Below are 19,789 nucleotides of genomic sequence, written 5' to 3' on the forward strand. Positions count from 1 at the left end.
CTGACGCAGGGACCTGGTGCGTTCCTCTGACGGGGCGGACAGGTCTATTCCATCGAGCGCACCATCAGGGGAGAACCCTTTCCACCTGATGCCATGTGAACGGGTTCTGTGAAAAGAGCCGATGAGGTCAGCCTCGAGGATAGCTTTGACCTCGTCATACTTCTTCTTGAGCTCGTCGGTCAGATCCTCGTACGTGACTGGGGTGCCGTCCGCCATCTCAGATGTAGATGGCGATGTGGTTGATGTCGAAGATGGTCCCACCGGGCGTGCCAGAATGTGTTGCGGTCAGAAACCCACCGGCGAGCAGCGACGTGCAACACAGTAGAGCCGCGAACAACTTAGGGCTGCGGCTGGCCCTGGTCCCTCCGAGCGACGGCCCGCAAAGCCTCCGGCACGCACGTCCGATGCTGGTGCAAGGGCGTGCCACCTAACCTATACCTGGTCAGGAAGGTGATGGAGATGCCTCGCTTAGTTTCCTGCATGGCATACACGTAAACATTAAATACGAGCCTCGATCGGCTCTCAGGTTATCCTGTGAATCGGCTCAAAGAGCCGATCCACCCATGATTCGTACGAGGTGTACGAATATATGGTGGTCCTGCTTGATCAAGATAGAGCTAAAGCGACCTACGACGATTTAGGGTTTTCACCGCATAATCGGATCATCCTACTCACGATTGGGCCTCGCGGTCACGTACGGTGATCGTAAGCCGATCCTAGACAAGGCCTAAAAACCAACACGAGGTTGATCCTCAGAACATCCTGTCTAGGGCTAGCAAACTACACCCTACGCGTCGCTGGATCCTCCAACCCTTTGTAAGGCCTAACTATTGCAGATATTAAACTAATCCTTGAAGAACAAGGAGCAACCGTAACGGATCGGATCTACTAAATAATGATCAAGCAGGGTGCCGCCCCTACACCTAAGATAGGTGTAAGGGCGGCCAGATGTCTAAGGGTTGCACTACGACAGCATATGATACGAAGAACAATGCTAACCCTAACACATCTAAGATAACTACGTTGCTCGCCATCAAAAAGGCTTCAGTACGAGCAACGCATGGCAACGAATAAACTTGTACTGCCTAGATCGCAAGATGCGATCTAGGCAGCATGATCCTTACCCGGAAGAAACCCTCGAGACGAAGGAGTTGGCGATGCGCCTAGATTGAACGATGATTGTTGTTTATTCCATAAACCCTAGATACATATTTATAGTCCGTAGACTTTCTAACGTGGGAATAATCCCAACCGTGCACGAGGCAAACTCTAACTAACCGACACGTAATCTACTATGTTACAGATACACGGGCAAACTAGCCCAAACTTTGCATAACAGGACGATTCACGTATTTCTTCCATGTATATTCTTCAAGTCCATCTTGATCGCGGCCCACCTCTGACTCGGTCAAATTCTGGTGATAACAGTTGCTTCAATGCTTTTACTATGAATTATTGCTTTATGAGTTAACTCTTATGCAAGACTTATTGATGCTTGTCTTGAAGTACTATTCATGAAAAGTCTTTGCTATATGATTCACTTGTTTACTCATGTCATATACATTGTTTTGATCGCTGCATTCACTACATATGCTTTACAAATAGTATGATCAAGGTTATGATGGCATGTCACTCCAGAAATTATCTTTGTTTATCGTTTACCTGCTCGGGACGAGCAGGAACTAAGCTTGGGGATGCTGATACGTCTCCGACGTATCGATAATTTCTTATGTTCCATGCCACATTATTGATGATATCTACATGTTTTATGCACACTTTATGTCATATTCGTGCATTTTCTGGAACTAACCTATTAATAAGATGCCGAAGTGCCAGTTGCTGTTTTCTGCTGTTTTTGGTTTCAGAAATCCTAGTAAGGAAATATTCTCGGAATTGGACGAAATCAACGCCCAGGGTCCTATTTTGCCACGAAGCTTCCAGAAGACCGAAGAGGAGACGAAGTGGGGCCACGAGGTGGCCACACCCTAGGGCGGCGCGGCCCAAGCCCTGGCCGCGCCGACCTGTAGTGTGGGCCCCTCGTGTGGCCCCCTGACCTGCCCTTCCGCCTACAAATAGCCTTCGTCGCGAAACCCCCAGTACCGAGAGCCACGATACGGAAAACCTTCCAGAGACGCCGCCGCCGCCAATCCCATCTCGGGGGATTCAGGAGATCGCCTCCGGCACCCTGCCGGAGAGGGGAATCATCTCCCGGAGGACTCTACGCCGCCATGGTCGCCTCCGGAGTGATGTGTGAGTAGTCTACCCCTGGACTATGGGTCCATAGCAGTAGCTAGATGGTTGTCTTCTCCCCATTGTGCTTAATTGTCGGGTCTTGTGAGCTGCCGAACATGATCAAGATCATCTATCTGTAATTCTATATGTTGCATTTATTGGGATCCGATGAATAGAGAATACTTGTTATGTTGATTATCAATTTATATCTATGTGTTGTTTATGATCTTGCATGCTCTCCGTTACTAGTAGATGCTCTGGCCAAGTAGATGCTTGTAACTCCAAGAGGGAGTATTTATGCTCGATAGTTGGTTCATGTCTCCGTGAATCTGGGGAAGTGACAGAAATCTCTAAGATTATGGATGTGCTGTTGCCACTGGGGATAAAACATTGGTGCTATGTTCGAGGATGTAGTTACTGATTACATTACGCGCAATACTTAATGCAATTGTCTGTTGTTAGCAACTTAATACTGGAGGGGGTTCGGATGATAACCTGAAGGTGGACTTTTTAGGCATAGATGCATGCTGGATGGCGGTCTATGTACTTTGTCGTAATGCCCAATTAAATCTCACTATACTCATCATAATATGTATGTGCATGGTCATGCCCTCTTTATTTGTCAATTGCCCAACTGTAATTTGTTCACCCAACATGCTGTTTATCTTATGGGAGAGACACCTCTAGTGAACTGTGGACCCCGGTCCAATTCTCTATACTGAAATACAATCTACTGTAATACTGTTCTACTGTTTTCTGCAAACAATCATCATCCACACTATACATCTAATCCTTTGTTACAGCAAGCCGGTGAGATTGACAACCTCGCTGTTTCGTTGGGGCAAAGTACTTGGTTTGTGTTGTGCAGGTTCCACGTTGGCGCCGGAATCCCTGGTGTTGCGCCGCACTACATCTCGCCGCCATCAACCTTCAACGTGCTTCTTGGCTCCTACTGGTTCGATAAACCTTGGTTTCATACTGAGGGAAAACTTGCCGCTGTACGCATCACACCTTCCTCTTGGGGTTCCCAACGGACGCGTGCTGTACGCGTATCAGGCCACGAGGCGGCCAGATGATAGGGCGGCGCGGCCCAGGTCTTGGCCGCGCCGACCTGTCTCCTGGGCCCCTCGTGTGGCCCCCTGACCTGCTCTTCCGCCTACAAATAGCCTTCGTCGCGAAACCCCCAGTACCGAGAGCCACGATACGGAAAACCTTCCAGAGACGCCGCCGCCGCCAATCCCATCTCGGGGGATTCAGGAGATCGCCTCCGGCACCTTGCCGGAGAGGGGATTCATCTCCCGGAGGACTCTACACCGCCATGGTCGCCTCCGGAGTGATGAGTGAGTAGTCTACCCCTGGACTATGGGTCCATAGCAGTAGCTAGATGGTTGTCTTCTCCTTATGTGCTTCATTGTCGGATCTTGTGAGCTGCCGAACATGATCAAGATCATCTATCTGTAATGCTATATGTTGTGTTTGTTGGGATCCGATGAATAGAGAATACCATGTTATGTTGATTATCAATTTATATCTATGTGTTGTTTATGATCTTGCATGCTCTCCGTTACTAGTAGATGCTCTGGCCAAGTTGATGCTTGTAACTCCAAGAGGGAGTATTTATGCTCGATAGTGGGTTCATGTCTCCGTGAATCTGGGGGAGTGACAAGAACCCCTAAGGTTATGGATGTGCTGTTGCCACTAGGGATAAAACATTTATGCTATGTCCGAGGATGTAGTTATTGATTACATTACGCGCAATACTTAATGCAATTGTCTGTTGTTAGCAACTTAATACTGGAGGGGGTTCGGATGATAACCTGAAGGTGGACTTTTTAGGCATAGATGCATGATGGATAGCGGTCTATGTACTTTGTCATAATGCCCAATTAAATCTCACTATACTCATCATAATATGTATGTGCATGGTCATGCCCTCTCTATTTGTCAATTGCCCAACTGTAATTTGTTCACCCAACATGCTATTTATCTTATGGGAGAGACACCACTAGTGAACTGTGGACCCCGGTCCAATTCTTTACATCTGAAATACAATCTACTGCAATTGTTCTACTGTTCTCTGCAAACAAACATCATCCACACTATACATCTAATCCTTTATTACAGCAAGCCGGTGAGATTGACAACCTCACTGTTTCGTTGGGGCAAAGTATCTTGGTTGTGTTGTGCAGGTTCCACGTTGGCGCCGGAATCCCTGGTGTTGCGCCGCACTATATCTCGCCGCCATCAACCTTCAACGTGCTTCTTGACTCCTACTGGTTCGATAAACCTTGGTTTCTAACTGAGGGAAACTTACTGCTGTACGCATCACACCTTCCACTTGGGGTTCCCAACGGTCGCGTGCTGTACGCGTGTCATGTAGCAAATGACTTAATATCATTATTTTCATTAGGCATAACTTTCGATTTCAAAAGATCAACATCAGCAGCAAGACTATCGACTTTAGAAGCAAGTATATCAGTTTTCCCAAGCTTTTCTTCAACAGATTTGTTAAAAGCAGTTTGTGTACTAATAAATTCTTTAAGCATGGCTTCAAGTCCAGGGGGTGAATTCCTATTATTGTTGTAAAAATTCCCATAAGAATTACCATAACCGTTACCATTATTATAAGGATATGGCCTATAGTTGTTACTAGAATTGTTCCGGTAAGCATTGTTGTTAAAATTATTATTTTTAATGAAGTTTACATCAACATGTTCTTCTTGGGCAACCAATGAAGCTAACGGAACATTATTAGGATCAACATTTGTCCTACCATTCACAAGCATAGACATAATAGCATCAATCTTATCACTCAAGGAAGAGGTTTCTTCAACAGAATTTACCTTCTTACCTTGTGGAGCTCTTTCCGTGTGCCATTCAGAGTAATTAATCATCATATTATCAAGAAGCTTTGTTGTGTCGCCTAGAGTGATGGACATAAAGGTACCTCCAGCAGCTGAATCCAATAGGTTCCGCGAAGAAAAATTCAGTCCTGCATAAAAGGTTTGGATGATCATCCAAGTAGTCAGTCCATGGGTTGGGCAATTTTTAACCAAAGATTTCATTCTTTCCCATGCTTGGGCAACATGCTCATTATCCAATTGTTTAAAATTCATTATGCTACTTCTCAAAGATATAATTTTAGCAGGAGGATAATATTTACCAATAAAAGCATCCTTGCATTTAGTCCATGAATCAATACTATTCTTAGGTAGAGATAGCAACCAATCTTTAGCTCTTCCTCTTAATGAGAAAGGAAACAATTTTAATTTTATAATGTCACCATTTACATCCTTATACTTTTGCATTTCACATAGTTCAACAAAATTATTGAGATGGGCAGCAGCATCATCAGAACTAACACCAGAAAATTGCTCTCGCATAACAAGATTCAGTAAAGCAGGTTTAATTTCAAAGAATTCTGCTGTAGTAGCAGGTGGAGCAATAGGTGTGCATAAGAAATCATTATTATTTGTGGTTGTGAAGTCACACAACTTAGTATTTTCAGGAGTACCCATTTTAGCAACAGTAAATAAAGCAAACTAGATAAAGTAAATGCAAGTAACTAATTTTTTGTGTTTTTAATATGGCAAACAAGATAGCAAGTAAAGTAAAACTAGCAACTAATTTTTTTGTGTTTTGTTTTAGTGCAACAAACAAAGTACTAAATAAAAGTAAAGCAAGACAAAAACAAAGTAAAGAGGTTGGAGGTGGAGACTCCCCTTGCAGCGTGTCTTGATCTCCCCGGCAACGGCGCCTGAAAACGGTCTTGATACGCGTACAGCACGCGTCCGTTGGGAACCCCAAGAGGAAGGTGTGATGCGTACAGCGGCAAGTTTTCCCTCAGTAAGAAACCAAGGTTTATCGAACCAGTAGGAGCCAAGAAGCACGTTGAAGGTTGATGGCGGCGGAGTGTAGTGCGGCGCAACACCAGGGATTCCGGCGCCAACGTGGAACCTGCACAACACAACCAAGATACTTTGTCCCAACGTAACAGTGAGGTTGTCAATCTCACCGGCTTGTTGTAACAAAGGATTAGATGTATAGTGTGGATGATGATTGTTGCAGAAAACATTAGAACGAGTATTGCAGTTGATTGTATTTGATGTAAAAGAATGGACCGAGGTCCACAGTTCACTAGTGGTGTCTCTCCGATAAGAATAAGCATGTTGGGTGAACAAATTACAGTTGGGCAATTGACAAATAAAGAGGGCATGACCATGCACATACATGTTATGATGAGTATTGTGAGATTTAACTGGGCATTACGACAAAGTACATAGACCGCTATCCAGCATGCATCTATGCCTAAAAAGTCCACCTTCAGGTTATCATCCGAACCCCCTCCAGTATTAAGTTGCAAACAACAGACAATTGCATTAAGTATGGTGCATAATGTAATCAACGATTATATCCTTAGACATAGCATTGATGTTTTATCCCTAGTGGCAACAGCACATCCACAACCTTAGAGGTTTCTGTCACTCCCCCAGATTTAATGGAGACATGAACCCACTATCGAGCATAAATACTCCCTCTTGGAGTTACAAGCAAAAACTTGGCCAGAGCCTCTACTAGCAACGGGGAGCATGCAAGATCATAAACAACACATAGATGATATTGATAATCAACATAACATAGCATTCACTTATTCATCAGATCCCAACAAACACAACATGTAGCATTACAGATAGATGATCTTGATCATGTTAGGCAGCTCACAAGATCCAACAATGATAGCACAATTAGGAGAAGACGACCATCTAGCTACTGCTATGGACCCATAGTCCAGGGGTGAACTACTCACTCATCACTCCGGAGGCGACCATGGCGGTGAAGAGTCCTCCGGGAGATGATTCCCCTCTCCGGCAGGGTGCCGGAGGCGATCTCCTGAATCCCCCGAGATGGGATTGGCGGCGGCGGCGTCTCTGGAAGGTTTTCCGTATCGTGGCTCTCGGTACTGGAGTTATTCTCGACGAAGGCTTAAGTAGGCGGAAGGGTAGGTCAGGGGGCGCCACGAGGGGCCCACATCACAGGCCGGCGCATCCAGGGCCTGGGCCGCGCCGCCCTGGTGTGTGGCTGCCTCGTCGCCCCACTTCGTTTCCTCTTCGGACTTCTGGAAGCTTCGTGGAAAAATAAGATCCTGGGCGTTGATTTCGTCCAATTCCGAGAATATTTCCTTACTAGGATTTCTGAAACCAAAAACAGCAGAAAACAGCAACTAGCTCTTCGGCATCTCGTTAATAGGTTAGTGCCGGAAAATGCATAAATACGACATAAAGTATGCATAAAACATGTAGATATCATCAATAAAGTAGCATGAAACATAAGAAATTATCGATACGTTGGAGACGTATCAGCAATCAGGTTTTTTGGGAGCGCTCCGATGCGACTACTGGCATCACGACGTCGTCGTCGAATGATGAGTTCCTCCACACCGACAACTTCTTCCCGGACCTCGGTGACTTCTTCGGCAACCTCAACATGGGCGACAACGACGCTGTTGCGAAGTATGTGATCTTGTCGTTTCTCTTTCAGTTTCTGTTGGAGTTTCTTCTTCAAGTTTTTGTGGTAGATGCGATCGGTTTGTCTTGTTTAGATGTGATCTGTTCATCTACCTTACCAGTCTGAACGATTAGTTTATTCGTTATTTTCATAGTCATGATTTATCAGTTACTTGTACGGATTATTTCATATGGATAATATTTGATTATATATTCAACAATTCAAAAAACCTGATTTTAGGCAAATCAATTCAAGCAGCGTTGCTGCCACTACTCGACCTCCCCTCTTTGATGGTATGCATTACAAGAGGTGGCGCATAAAGGCAGTTCTATGGTTTACAAACCTAGGCTGTTTTAGCACCACAGATGCTAGACCTGACGGGCCTCTTTCTGCAGAGGAACAGGAAAAGTTTGAGAATGTCGACGCCATGTTTAAGGTAGCCTTGTTCAGCATTCTTGGGGACAACATTGTTGACCCGTACATGGCTTTCGACCATGGTAAATATGCGTGGGATGCGCTCGAGGCCAAATTTGGGGTCTCGGACGCTGACACTGAATTGTATGTCATGGAGCAATACTATGACTACAGGATGACTGATGAGCGCTCCGTGGTTGAGCAGGCTCATGAGATTCAGTCCCTTGCCAAAGAACTCGAGCAGTTTAAGTGTACCTTACTGGAAAAATTTGTGGCCAGTGGCATTATTGCCAAGCTTCCTCCCTCGTGGAGGAACTTTGCTACTTCTCTGAAACATAAGAGACAAGAGTTTTCCGTTTCGGATCTCATTGGCTCACTTCATGTGGAAGAGAAGGTGAGGGCAAAGGACACACGCACTCGTAGTTTTGAGGGAGGTTCTAGTGCCAATGTGGTACAGAAGAAGAACTTCCAATCTCACAAGTCTAAGAATAAGAACAATGGAAAAGGCAAGTTTGATGAGAAGAACAAAGCCTCCAACTCAACCAACTTCAAGAGGAAGACTCCTTATAAGAAGAAAGGGAACTGCCATGTTTGTGGCGCTCCTGGACATTGGGCTCCTGATTGCCCAGAACGCCATGATCGGCATGCGAACAACGGCACGTTCGCAAATGTTTTTATTGGCGTTGATACTGAGATGAAGGACGTTGGGTACGGTATTTCCCCTAATGTCCTTTCAGTATGTAATTCTCCTGATTGGTGGATAGATACCAGAGCCAATACACATGTATGTTCTGATGTCTCTATGTTTTCTTCTTATCAGGTCTCAAGGACTTCCTCCGTGTTGATGGGAAACGGCTCACGTGCTTCTGTTCGTGGTGTTGGTACGGTGGATCTGAAGTTTACTTCAATACCATCCAGCTGAAGAATGTGCAACACGTTCCCTCCATTAATAAGAATCTCGTTAGCGGATCGCTTTTATGTCGAGATGGTTTTAAGTTGGTTTTTTAGTCCAATAAAGTTGTAATTTCCAAGTGTGGACAATTTGGTTGAAAGGGTTATGTGTGCGGAGGCTTGTTCCGCTTATCTTTGTCAGACTTATGTACTCACATTATTAATCATGTTTGCAATGATAGTGAGTCCGATATTTGGCATTCACAACTTTGTCATATTAATTTTGGGTGCATGACGCGGCTAGCGAATATGAATATAATTCCAAAATTTGCTATTATCAAGAAATCCAAGTGTCAAGTATGTGTGCAAGCTAAGCAACCACGTAAGTTTCATAAGACTGCGGAGGCAAGAGACTTGGCACCGTTGGAGCTTATACATTCGGATCTTTGTGAATTGAATGGTGAATTGACAAAAGGAGAGAAAAGATACTTCATGATTTTAATTGATGACTCTACTCGATATTGTTATGTGTACCTCCTGAATTCTAAAGATGAAGCTCTTAATTACTTCAAAATCTTTAAAGCTGAAGCAGAAAACCAACTTGATCGAAAGATCAAGCGGCTAAGGTCTGATCGTGGTGGAGAGTACTTTTCCAATGAGTTCGATTATTTTTGTGCGGAACATGGTATTATCCATGAGAGGACATATCCCTACTCACCTCACTCAAATGGGGTGGCCGAAAGAAAGAACCGTACTCTAATTGATTTGATTAACGCCATGTTACATACATCGGGTCTATCCAAGGCATGGTGGGGGAGGCAATATTGATTGCATGTCATGTCCTAAACCGTGTCCCCACAAAGAACAAAACCATTACCCCGTTTGAGGAATGGGAAAGAAAAAGGCTGAAACTCTATTACCTACGAACTTGGGGCTATATGGCGAAAGTAAATGTGCCGATACCCAAGAAGCGCAAGCTTGGACCGAAAACCGTGGATTGTGTTCTTCTGGGATATGCATTTCATAGCATTGGCTACATATTTTTGATAGTAAAATCTGAGGTATCCGACATGCATGTTGGTACAATTATGGAGTCGAATGATGCGACTTTCTTTGAGGACATCTTTCCTATGAAAGAAACGTCTAGCTCATCAATTCAGGAGATGCCCATTTCATCTACTCATGAATTATTTCCTGAACCTACCATGGCTATAGAACACTTTGATAATCCTGTGGAGGATGACAATGAAGCTTCCAAAAGGAGCAAGAGACGGAGGACTGCAGAGTCCTTTGGACATGATTTCATTGTGTACCTCGTGGATGACACTCCCACTTCTATTTTAGAAGCCTATGCATCTCTGGATGCTGACTACTGGAAGGAAGCTGTCCGTAGCGAGATGGATTCCATCTTAGCCAATGGAACTTGGGAAATTACTGATCGTCCTTATGGGTGCAAACCTGTAGGATGTAAATGGGTGTTCAAGAAAAAGCTTAGACCCGATGGTACTATTGAAAAGTACAAGGCACGTCTTGTGGCCAAGGGTTATACCCAGAAAGAAGGTGAAGATTTCTTTGATACATACTCACATGTTGTCAGATTGACCACCATTCGAGTGCTACTATCCTTGGCTGCCTCACATGGTCTTCTCATTCATCAAATGGATGTTAAGACTGCTTTCCTAAATGGAGAGCTTGAAGAGGAAATTTATATGGGGCAGCCTGATGGATTTGTAGTAGATAGTCAAGAAGGAAAGGTGTGTAAATTACTGAAGTCTTTGTATGGGATTAAGCAAGCACCTAAGCAGTGGCATGAGAAGTTTGAAAGAACTTTAACCGATGAAGGCTTTGTTGTAAACGAAGCTGACAAGTGTGTATACAATCGCCATGGTGGGCGCGAGGGAGTTATTCTTTGTCTCTATGTCGATGACATATTGATATTCGGGACCAACCTTACTATGATTAAGGAGGTCAAGGAGTTCCTATCTCGTTGTTTTGAGATGAAGGAATTGGGAGTAGTTGGTGTGATCTTAAACATCAACCTGCTGAAGGATGGTGATGGTGGGATTACATTGCTTCAGTCCCACTATGTGGAAACGATCATGAGTCACTTCGGGTATAGCGACTGCAAATCTTCTCCAATGCCTTATGATCCTAGTGTGATAATTCGTAAGAATAAAATAATTGCTAGAGATCAATTGCGATATTCGCAGATCATTGGCTCGCTTATGTATTTAGCCAGCGCCACGAGGCCTGACATCACCTTTGCTGTAAGTAAACTCAGCCGTTTTGTTTCTAGACATGGAGATGTTCATTGGCATGCTCTTGAGAGAGTTTTGCGTTACTTGAAAGGCACTGCGAGTTATAGCTGTCGTGGGATCGTCACGGCATATGCCATAGGGTGGCTAATCGAAGTGGTTCCTGAGGAATCTCACGGCGGTATCCAGATGCGGGTATGGGCACGAGCGACACGGCGACGTACCCAGGTTCGAGGCCCTCCGATGGAGGTAAAACCTCTACTCCTGCTATGAGTGTATATGATGATCACACAATACAATGGTGCTCCTAGAGCTATGTCCGGCTGCTCCTGGGAGGCTAAGGGAGACGATGGTCTCTCTCTCAGGGCAGCTCTATGGGTGGAGTGAAGTAAGAATGATCGATCCCCTGCATGAGAGGGGGTAGTGCGGCTTATATAGGCGCCGGCACTTTACATATAAGACCCTATAGTTTACTGGCCGGCCTGGCCGGCTTCGGCTTCCGCTCCTTCCCGAGGCGGTGACGTCAGGAGCCGTTGAGGCATCGTGGCCTGTCCCATCCGGCTGCCACGGTCAGCGGTATGGAGAGGAGGTGTCCCTGTCGCCGTCAGCCACTGTAGCCAGTACGGATCGTCGTAAGCCCTGGCGGCCTGTCCGGCGCGTGGCACTATTGCTCCACAGTGCCCCGCGTTTTACGGAAGATGGAGTCAGCGTGGACTTTCGGAACCCGGATCACCAACCCGGTTCCTTCCAGTGCAAGACTCGCCAGCCTCGAGTCAGTCTGAGGTACAAACCCCAGTCGGATATGGCTTGTAGAAGCCGGCCCAGCTACAGCATTGGTGGCCGTAGCCAGGCCGACTAGGACCTAGAGCCAGCCGGCTTCCGGACCAGCCGGCCACAGCGCAAGCCGGCTGCTCCTCAGCCGGCCTTTGCCGCGAGCCGGCCAGTGGCCAGCCGGCTGCTCCGCGTCCAATGCCCTATCCGGGGTCTTCCCCCCGACATTAGCCCCCGAAGCTGGCAAGGTCCTGCGTCTAGAAGGACCTAGGCAGGTTTTCCTGGCTTCTCGAATATATTTGACGGCACTTGGAGGGGCTGACTGAGAATTTCCATTCAGCCGGCTGCGCCCTCATCCGGCTCGTTTCCGCCGGCTGCTTCTAGCCGGCCGCTTTTTACACTTATGCAGCTTTTGTTTTCTCGCAAGCTTTGGTGGCGCCTCCGCCTTGTTGACGACTTTTAGTCCGAGTTGAACTTATTGTCCGGCTCCGGCTTGCGGCGCGCCGGAGTCTCCGCCGCCTCGGGTCCTGTACCCGACTTGACTGGTCTGACGCCTGGCGCTGCGGTCGGTTCGTCTGGTCACATCAATGCTCCCGCCGGATCCGGTGCGGTAGTGGGGGACGTGGTGTGGCCGTTTTCGGTAACCGCTGCCGTCGTGGGGGGAGTTACAGCGCAGTAAATCCCGATCGTGGCCCACGATCGCCACGTGGCCGCGCAACTGGCGCGCCAGGCGGCTATAAATGCCCCCGGTAGCGGTACCGAGGCGCCCTTCTCCTTCCTCGCGCTCTTCGTCCTCTCACTCAAGCTCTCTCCTTTCTTCGCTCGAGCGCTCCGTCGCACGCCAACACTCCTGGCGAACTCCGGCGAGCAGCTGCCCCGACGTTCTCCCGCCGGGCCGCCGCCGCCACTCCACCAATCCGGCGCCACGGGGCCGCGCGTTTCCACGGAGCGTCCTCAGCCGCCGCCGTCGCCGCCGCCGTCGCAAGGCTCTTCGTCGCCGTTTCGCCTCTCGTGGTCAACCTCTTCCTCTTCTTCGACAATGGCCTCCGCCAGCGGATCGTGGAGGGGCTCATACATGCGGGAGGACGACATCGAGCGGCTGGTGCGCCTCCGCCGGATCCCGTCGGCGGTGGTCTGTCGGGCGCCCGGCGAGGAGACGGAGCCCGAGCCGCAGCCCGGCGAGCGCGTCGTCTTCGGCGCGCACCTTGATCGCGGGCTGGGCCTGCCGGCTTCAACCTTCTTCCGGCAGTTCCTCGACAACTTCGGCCTGCAGCCGCACCACCTGCCGGCCAACGCGTGCGTCCTCCTCAGCTGTTACGTGGCGTTCATGGAGGCCTACGCCGGCTTGTGGCCAGACATCGACTTCTGGAGCCGGCTGTTCTACTTGAAGGCGCAAACCACCGAGGGCCGCCTGCGAGCCTGCGGCGCCGCCTCGATCTACACCCGGCCTGGTACGCCCTTCCCCAAGATCCCCACCGTTGACTCGGTGAAGAACTGGCAGATGTCGTTCTTCTATGTGCGCAACGAGGGGCAGCTCGTCGACCGGATCAACCTGCCGGAGTTCAACCCGGCTCCTCCCGTCGGCCGGATCAACTGGAGCTACAACGCCCGCACGTCGGATCCGGACGCCGAGGTGAACCAGCTCTGGGACTTCTTGGGGGCGGCCGTCGAGAACGGGCTGACTGCGGAGGATCTCCTCTGCACCATCGCTGAGCGCCGGGTGCTGCCGCTCCAGAGGCGCACCCACAAAATCGGGCACATGTCCGGCCGGTTCGACCCGAACCGGACGTCCAAGGCGGTGCTCACCAAGGCCCAGGTGGCCAGCCGGGTGAACAACATCACCAAGGCAAACATGCCGGACGACTGGAACTACGGGCTGGCGCCCCGCGACAGGGACCACCCGCCCGAACGGGTAAGCTTGTGTTTTTCGCCGGCTTCCGGCTTGCGGCTGCGAGGCCGACTTCCTTTTGCTTCTGCCAATTTTTGGCTTGTTGTTTGCTCATGCTTTTTCTTTCTTTCTAGCTCTTTGAGCGCCAGAACACCGAGGACGGCGACCTGGCGACGAGGAGGTGGACGCCGGATCATGTCGATCCGGCTGACCAAGCCGGTGACCAGGCCGGCGACGACGACCTGCTGCAGGCGCCTGATCTAGGTGGCCAGGGGGAGCACAATCCGCCCCCCTCACCAGAGCAGCAGGAGGACGAGGAGCCGGCGACGTCCGGCACGGGGCCGATCCCGGCCGTGCCTCTGCGCGCGAGGCCGCCAAGCACCACGGCGACTTCGGCACGCCAGGGGAAGAAGCGGGCCAGCGAGCCTCGCTCCACTGCCGCCTTGGAGACGAAGGCGAAGAAGCTCCGCCGGCAGCAGCCGAAGAAGGTTCCGGAGCAGGCCGGGTGAGTTCTCTTTCTCTTTCTTGTTTGATTCCTTTTCTTTCCTTACTTTTTATGCTTATCTTCTCTTTGTTTGTCCGGCTAGGGCTCCCATCAAGTTTACCCAGGGTGGCGGCTCCCGGCAGGCTCCGCGCGTCGCGTCGCCGCCGCTGCGCCAAAGGAGGGAGCCGACGCCGCAGCCTTCATCGCGCGCTCCTACGCCACCACCGCCTGCGGGTACTGCGCCTTCCGCAGGGGCACCTTCCTTCGCCGTGCCGCTGGCCTCAGCGCCTGATCGCGGCACGCGGGTCGAGCCGACTCGGCAGCCGACGCTGGACGACATGTTCCCGCGCCGGACTCGCCTTACGGACCCCGCTGCGGGGCCGGCCGGGGCATGCCGCCTTCACCCAGAGCCGGAGCCGGAAGGGCTGCACCGTCCGCGACCGGAGCCGGAGCCGGCAGAGCCGCGCCGCTGCGACCGGAGCCGGCGCCCCGCCAAGCGTGGTGGTGCTGGATGAGAGCCCGGAGGGGGCACCTCAGGCGCCGGAGACAGCTGCGCCGGCTGGGCCATCTGCTGCGCCCGGAGCGTCGCCGCCGCCGGAGCCGACGAGGGGTGAGCCAACCAGGCGGGAGCCGGCAAGGGATGAGCCGGCGCGCACGGAGGGCGCCGACTCGCGCGCCGGGTGAGGACGGAAGCCCCATCGGCGTCGCAGCAGGGGCCTCGCACGTGGCCAAGGGCGCTCTTCTTCTTCAGGTGCCGTCCGCCTCCGACTCCAGCCTTGGCTCGGCTGCCACCATGGAGCAGGCGTGGCTCCGCGCCGACTCCTACGAGGTGACCAGCCGGGAGGGGAACCCTGGCCAAGCATCGGTGGAGATGTTCTTCTCCAGCCTGCAGGCCCACCTCAAGGCCAGGGCTGCCGAGACCGCGGCCAGCGTTGCCAAGGTGGAGGAAGCCGGCAAGGTAAGCTTTATCTGTTTTTTGATTTGGTTATCATCCTGGTAGCCCTCCGAGGCATGGGCCGGCTGCTTGGAGCCGGCCCGGGTTTCGCCTAGCTGACTGACTTTCTTTTTTCCTTAGGCTGTGATGGATCGGCGCACCACTTTGTATAATCGCGCCGTTACCCATTACCACAAGGCCAAGCTGGACCGGGCCGACTTGGCCCGCGAGCTGGGAGCCGCCAAGGGTGAGCTCTTGCTTCTTTCGACTCGATGTCTTATTTTCTTTTGAATCTTCGTTGGCTGACGTTTCTTTCCGGCTGCCTCGCAGTTGAAGCCGCCAAGGTCCCGCGGCTGGAGTCGGATCTCCGGGCTGCTCGCGCCCAGTGCGCCGAGAGCGAGGAGGCGGGCCGTTCTTCAGCCGCCAAGCTCAAGCTAGCCGAGCAGAGCTGGCACGGCTGCGCCTGCTGGAGCAGAACCACCTCTCTGAGCTCAACTCCCTTAGGACGGCGGAGAAGGAGAAGGTGGACGATCTGAGCCGGCGGCTAACGGAGGTGGAGAAGCAGCGGCTTGCGCTGCAAGAGGAGGTCACCGCCAAGTCCACGGAGCTGACGGCTACCGCCAAGCGCTGGACGGATGAGATTGGCGCACTTGATCGCGGCTTGGCGGGTGATTGCACCTTAATGTTCCTTTCCCTTTGCCGGCTTTCGGCTGTCGGCTGCCGGCTTTCGTTGGCAGCCGGCAGCAGAAACTTCTGATGTCTTTGCTATCTCCATCTTCGGGCTGGTGGCGGTCAGTTCTTGCCGGCTGCCGCCAGGCTTTTCCTTTTGGCTTAGGACTTCGAAAATTTGCATTTTTCAGCTTATTTCGGCTTCGATGATTTCTGACTTGCTTCGTCTTGCAGCGGCCTTCCCGGAGACGCAGGACGCGGCTTTGGCAGCCGTTGGCGTTGCGCGCGAGTCCAGGAGGCAGGAGACCGGCGAGGGCAGCTCGGAGTATTTCTCCATGGAGGATCACATGGCGTCCATGGCTGCCCGCGTCGAGCCCATCACCAAGCTCGGCTGGGAGCTCCGGAAGGCGGTTGAAGAGCTGGCGCCGATGCTGTGGCCTGAGGAGGCGGTGCCGCAAGATATCTCCAGCCTCGCCTCCCTGATGGAGCGGGCGCCGGATCGCTTCCTCGACTGGAAGGAGTCGGCCACGCGCGCTGGCGCCGACATGGCGCTGTCCTTCGTCCTCTCTTGGTACAACGAGGTGGACCTGGGGCAGCTTGAGTTCCGGCGAGCCGGCGTGGAGGACAAGCTCCCAGCCGAATACAAGGCCGCCCGTCTTGCTCGAGCCAGCACCATCGCCGACTTCGTCGACAAGGCCCTCTTCGTCGCGGACCCGAACCCTCCTCCATCCGATGAGGACTACATGGAAGATGAGGAGGCGGAAGACGAGCCCGAAGACGACCCGGCAGCCGGCTCCGCGGACGCTCCTCCGGCTGGTCCTTCTCCAGCCGTGTCTTAGTTTTACCTGTCTTTCCAGTTGTTCTTTTGCCAAGACAATTTATTAAATCCCCGGGATGCCGGGTGCGCATGTATGAATATTATCGTCCTTTAATTATGTCACACTTTAATGTGTTTGTTAATCATTTGTGTGCCGAGTTGCTTTCTTTCGACTCGTTCGCTTTTTCCCATCCGCCCCACTCTTTGGCTGTGCTCTTGCCGGTCGTACGTCCGACTTGCGATCCGTCGCCGGATCAAGAGCGGGCCGCTGGGTGAGGCTGACAGTATTTCAGTCGAACGAGCTGAATTCGGCAATCCGGCGCTTTCATGAAAAGTTGCAAGTCAACTCGCTTTTACTCTTTCCCTTAGTCGTTTTTCGCGTGTCGGTTCCCTAGGCCTTGCTCCCGCCAGCCGGACAGCCGGGTTGCGGTCTGTAGCTGGATCGGAAGCCGGCTGTCGGAAACCGGATCACGTTACTGAGCCGACCGCGTGAGAGGGTTCAAGCCAATTGGCGAAACAGAGGTAAAGTACGCGAAAAACTTGTCGGAAACGGCGCTCTTGGCGCGTGCTTTTTCATAGCTTACAAAAGGGATACAAGGGATACATACATTCCTGCTCTCATGTGTAAAATGGGCGGAGTAAGTTGACATTCCAGGGACGTTTAGTCTCCTCGTCAGCCTTGTCCGGCTTGTTTTTCTTAGCCTCTTGGGCATCTATGAGATAGTAGGAATCATTGCCTACTGCCTTGCTCACGATGAAGGGACCCTCCCATGGGGATGACAGGTTTATGCTTTGTCCGGCTGTCGCTGGATCAGCCGGAGCACTAGGTCTCCTTCTCGGAATGCTAAGGGCTGGACCTTCCGGCTGTGATAGCGTCGGAGGCTTTGCTGGTAAATGGTAGATCTAGACGCAGCCAGCAGCGGGCCTCTTCGACCAGGTCGACTCCATCTTCGCGAGCTTCTTTGGCCTCGGCTTCAGTGTAGAGCTTGATCCTTGGCGCGTCGTGCTCGATATCAGTCGGCAGGACGGCTTCGGCCCCGTATACGAGGAAAAATGGTGTGAAGCCGACTGAGCGGTTTGTCGTTGTGCGCAGGCTCCACGGCACATTGGGCAGCTCTTCAATCCAGCAGCCGGCTGCTCGCTCGAGCGGCTCCATCAGCCGGGGCCGGATGCCGGCTAGGACTAAGCTGTTAGCCTTTTCCACTTGTCCGTTGGACTCTGGGTGCGCCACAGAAGATAGGGCCATCCGGATCCCCATTTCCCCGCAATAGCGAGAGAAGATGCCTTGGGAGAAGTTGCTGCCGTTGTCAGTGATGATGCTGTGGGGGTAGCCGAACCTCACGATGATTTCCTTGAGGAATGTGACGGCTGTGGAGCCATCTAGCTTCTTGATTGGCTTGGCTTCGATCCACTTGGTGAATTTGTCAATCATCACCAAGAGGTGTGTCATGCCGCCTCGCGCCGTTCTGAATGGGCCTACCATATCCAAGCCCCATACGGCAAATGGCCATGTGATGGGGATGGTTTTCAAGGCGGAAGCCGGCTGGTGTCTTTTCTTTGCGAAGCGCTGACAGCCGTTGCACCTCTTCACCAACTCTTCTGCGTCTCTGAGCGCAGTCGACCAGTAAAAACCGTGCCGGAAGGCTTTGGCCACTATGGCTCTGGATGAGGCGTGATGTCCGCACTCTCCTTGATGGATTTCCCGTAGGAGTTCAATCCCTTCAGCCGGCTCGACGCACCGCTGGAACACCCCACTTACGCTGCGTTTGTACAGCTGGTGGTTGATGATTGTATAGGCCTTGGCCCTTCTCTCAATCTGCCTGGCCTGGACTCTATCCTCAGGCAGCACACCGTCGGTGAGGTAGGAGAGGAATTCTTGTGCCCATGAAGGTACGCATCTTATCTCGAATACGCTAACCAACAGGGCCTCCTGCGTGGGAGCTTCCGGATCCGACTGCATGGCCGCCGGGTTCGGCTTGCTAGCCGGCGGGTTCGGCTTGCTAGCCCCCGAGTTTGGCGATGAAGCCCCCGGGTTGGACTGAGAAGTCCCCGGGTTCGGCATGGTAGCCGGCGGGTTCGGCTTGTTAGCCCCCGACTTGGGCGATGAAGCCCCCGGGTTCGGCTGAGCAGCCCCCGGGTCAGCCGGCACGAATATTGAATCTGAATCCGGTGACGGTATGATGGACGGCTTCTTGAGAACCGCCAAGGCGATGCCCGGCGGAATGGCTTGCCGGGTTGAACCAATCTTGGATAAGGCGTCAGCCGCCTCGTTGTTTGCTCGTGGCACATGGTGGAATTCGCAGCCGTCGAAGAAGCCGGATAGCTGCTGGACATGGAAGCGGTATGAGGCCATGTTGGCGTCCTTCGCGTCCCAGTCGCCAGATGCTTGCTGTATGACCAAGTCGGAGTCGCCGAAGCAAAGTATGCGACGCACGCCAATCTCCTTGGCCAGCTTCAGCCCATGAATGAGCGCTTCATATTCCGCCACATTGTTGGATGCGGCGAAGTGGATCTGCAGGACGTAGTCCAGCCGATCTCCCTTGGGAGAGGTGAGGATGATGCCGGCTCCCAAGCCGTTGCGCATCTTCGAACCGTCAAAGTGCATCTTCCAGTGTGTGGAATCCGGCACAGGCGGCAGGTACTGCATCTCGGCCCAGTCGACGAAGAAGTCCGCGAGGATCTGCGACTTGATGGCTGTGCGTGGCTCGTAGAGGATGGTGTGGGCGGCTAGCTCCAGGGCCCACTTGGCAACCCGGCCGTTGGCATCCTTGCTGCCGATGATTTCCGCCAAGGGCGCTGTGGCAACCACCTTGATGAGGTGCTCTTGGAAGTAGTGCTTGAGCTTCTTGGCCGCCATGTAGACGCCGTAGGTGACCTTCTGGTAGTGGGGGTAGTTTTGCTTCGACTGGGAGAGCACTTCGCTAAGGTA

General features: G+C 51.8%; 1 protein-coding gene across 1 annotated transcript in view; it reads left to right on the forward strand.

The window, feature by feature from the left end:
• The window catches only part of LOC139834943 (uncharacterized), a 110,113-nt gene extending 92,426 nt beyond the window's left edge, over positions 1 to 17,687 (forward strand). The window contains exons 2-4 of the mRNA XM_071824867.1: positions 15,761 to 16,042; positions 16,278 to 16,580; positions 17,644 to 17,687. Of these exons, the coding sequence (XP_071680968.1) occupies positions 15,761 to 16,042; positions 16,278 to 16,580; positions 17,644 to 17,687 (629 nt within the window). The remainder of the gene's footprint in view (positions 1 to 15,760; positions 16,043 to 16,277; positions 16,581 to 17,643) is intronic.
• Positions 17,688 to 19,789: the final 2,102 nt, after the last annotated feature.

The sequence above is a fragment of the Lolium perenne genome, chromosome 1 (genome assembly GCF_019359855.2).
Source record: "Lolium perenne isolate Kyuss_39 chromosome 1, Kyuss_2.0, whole genome shotgun sequence".
NCBI classification, from domain to species: Eukaryota; Viridiplantae; Streptophyta; class Magnoliopsida; order Poales; family Poaceae; genus Lolium; species Lolium perenne.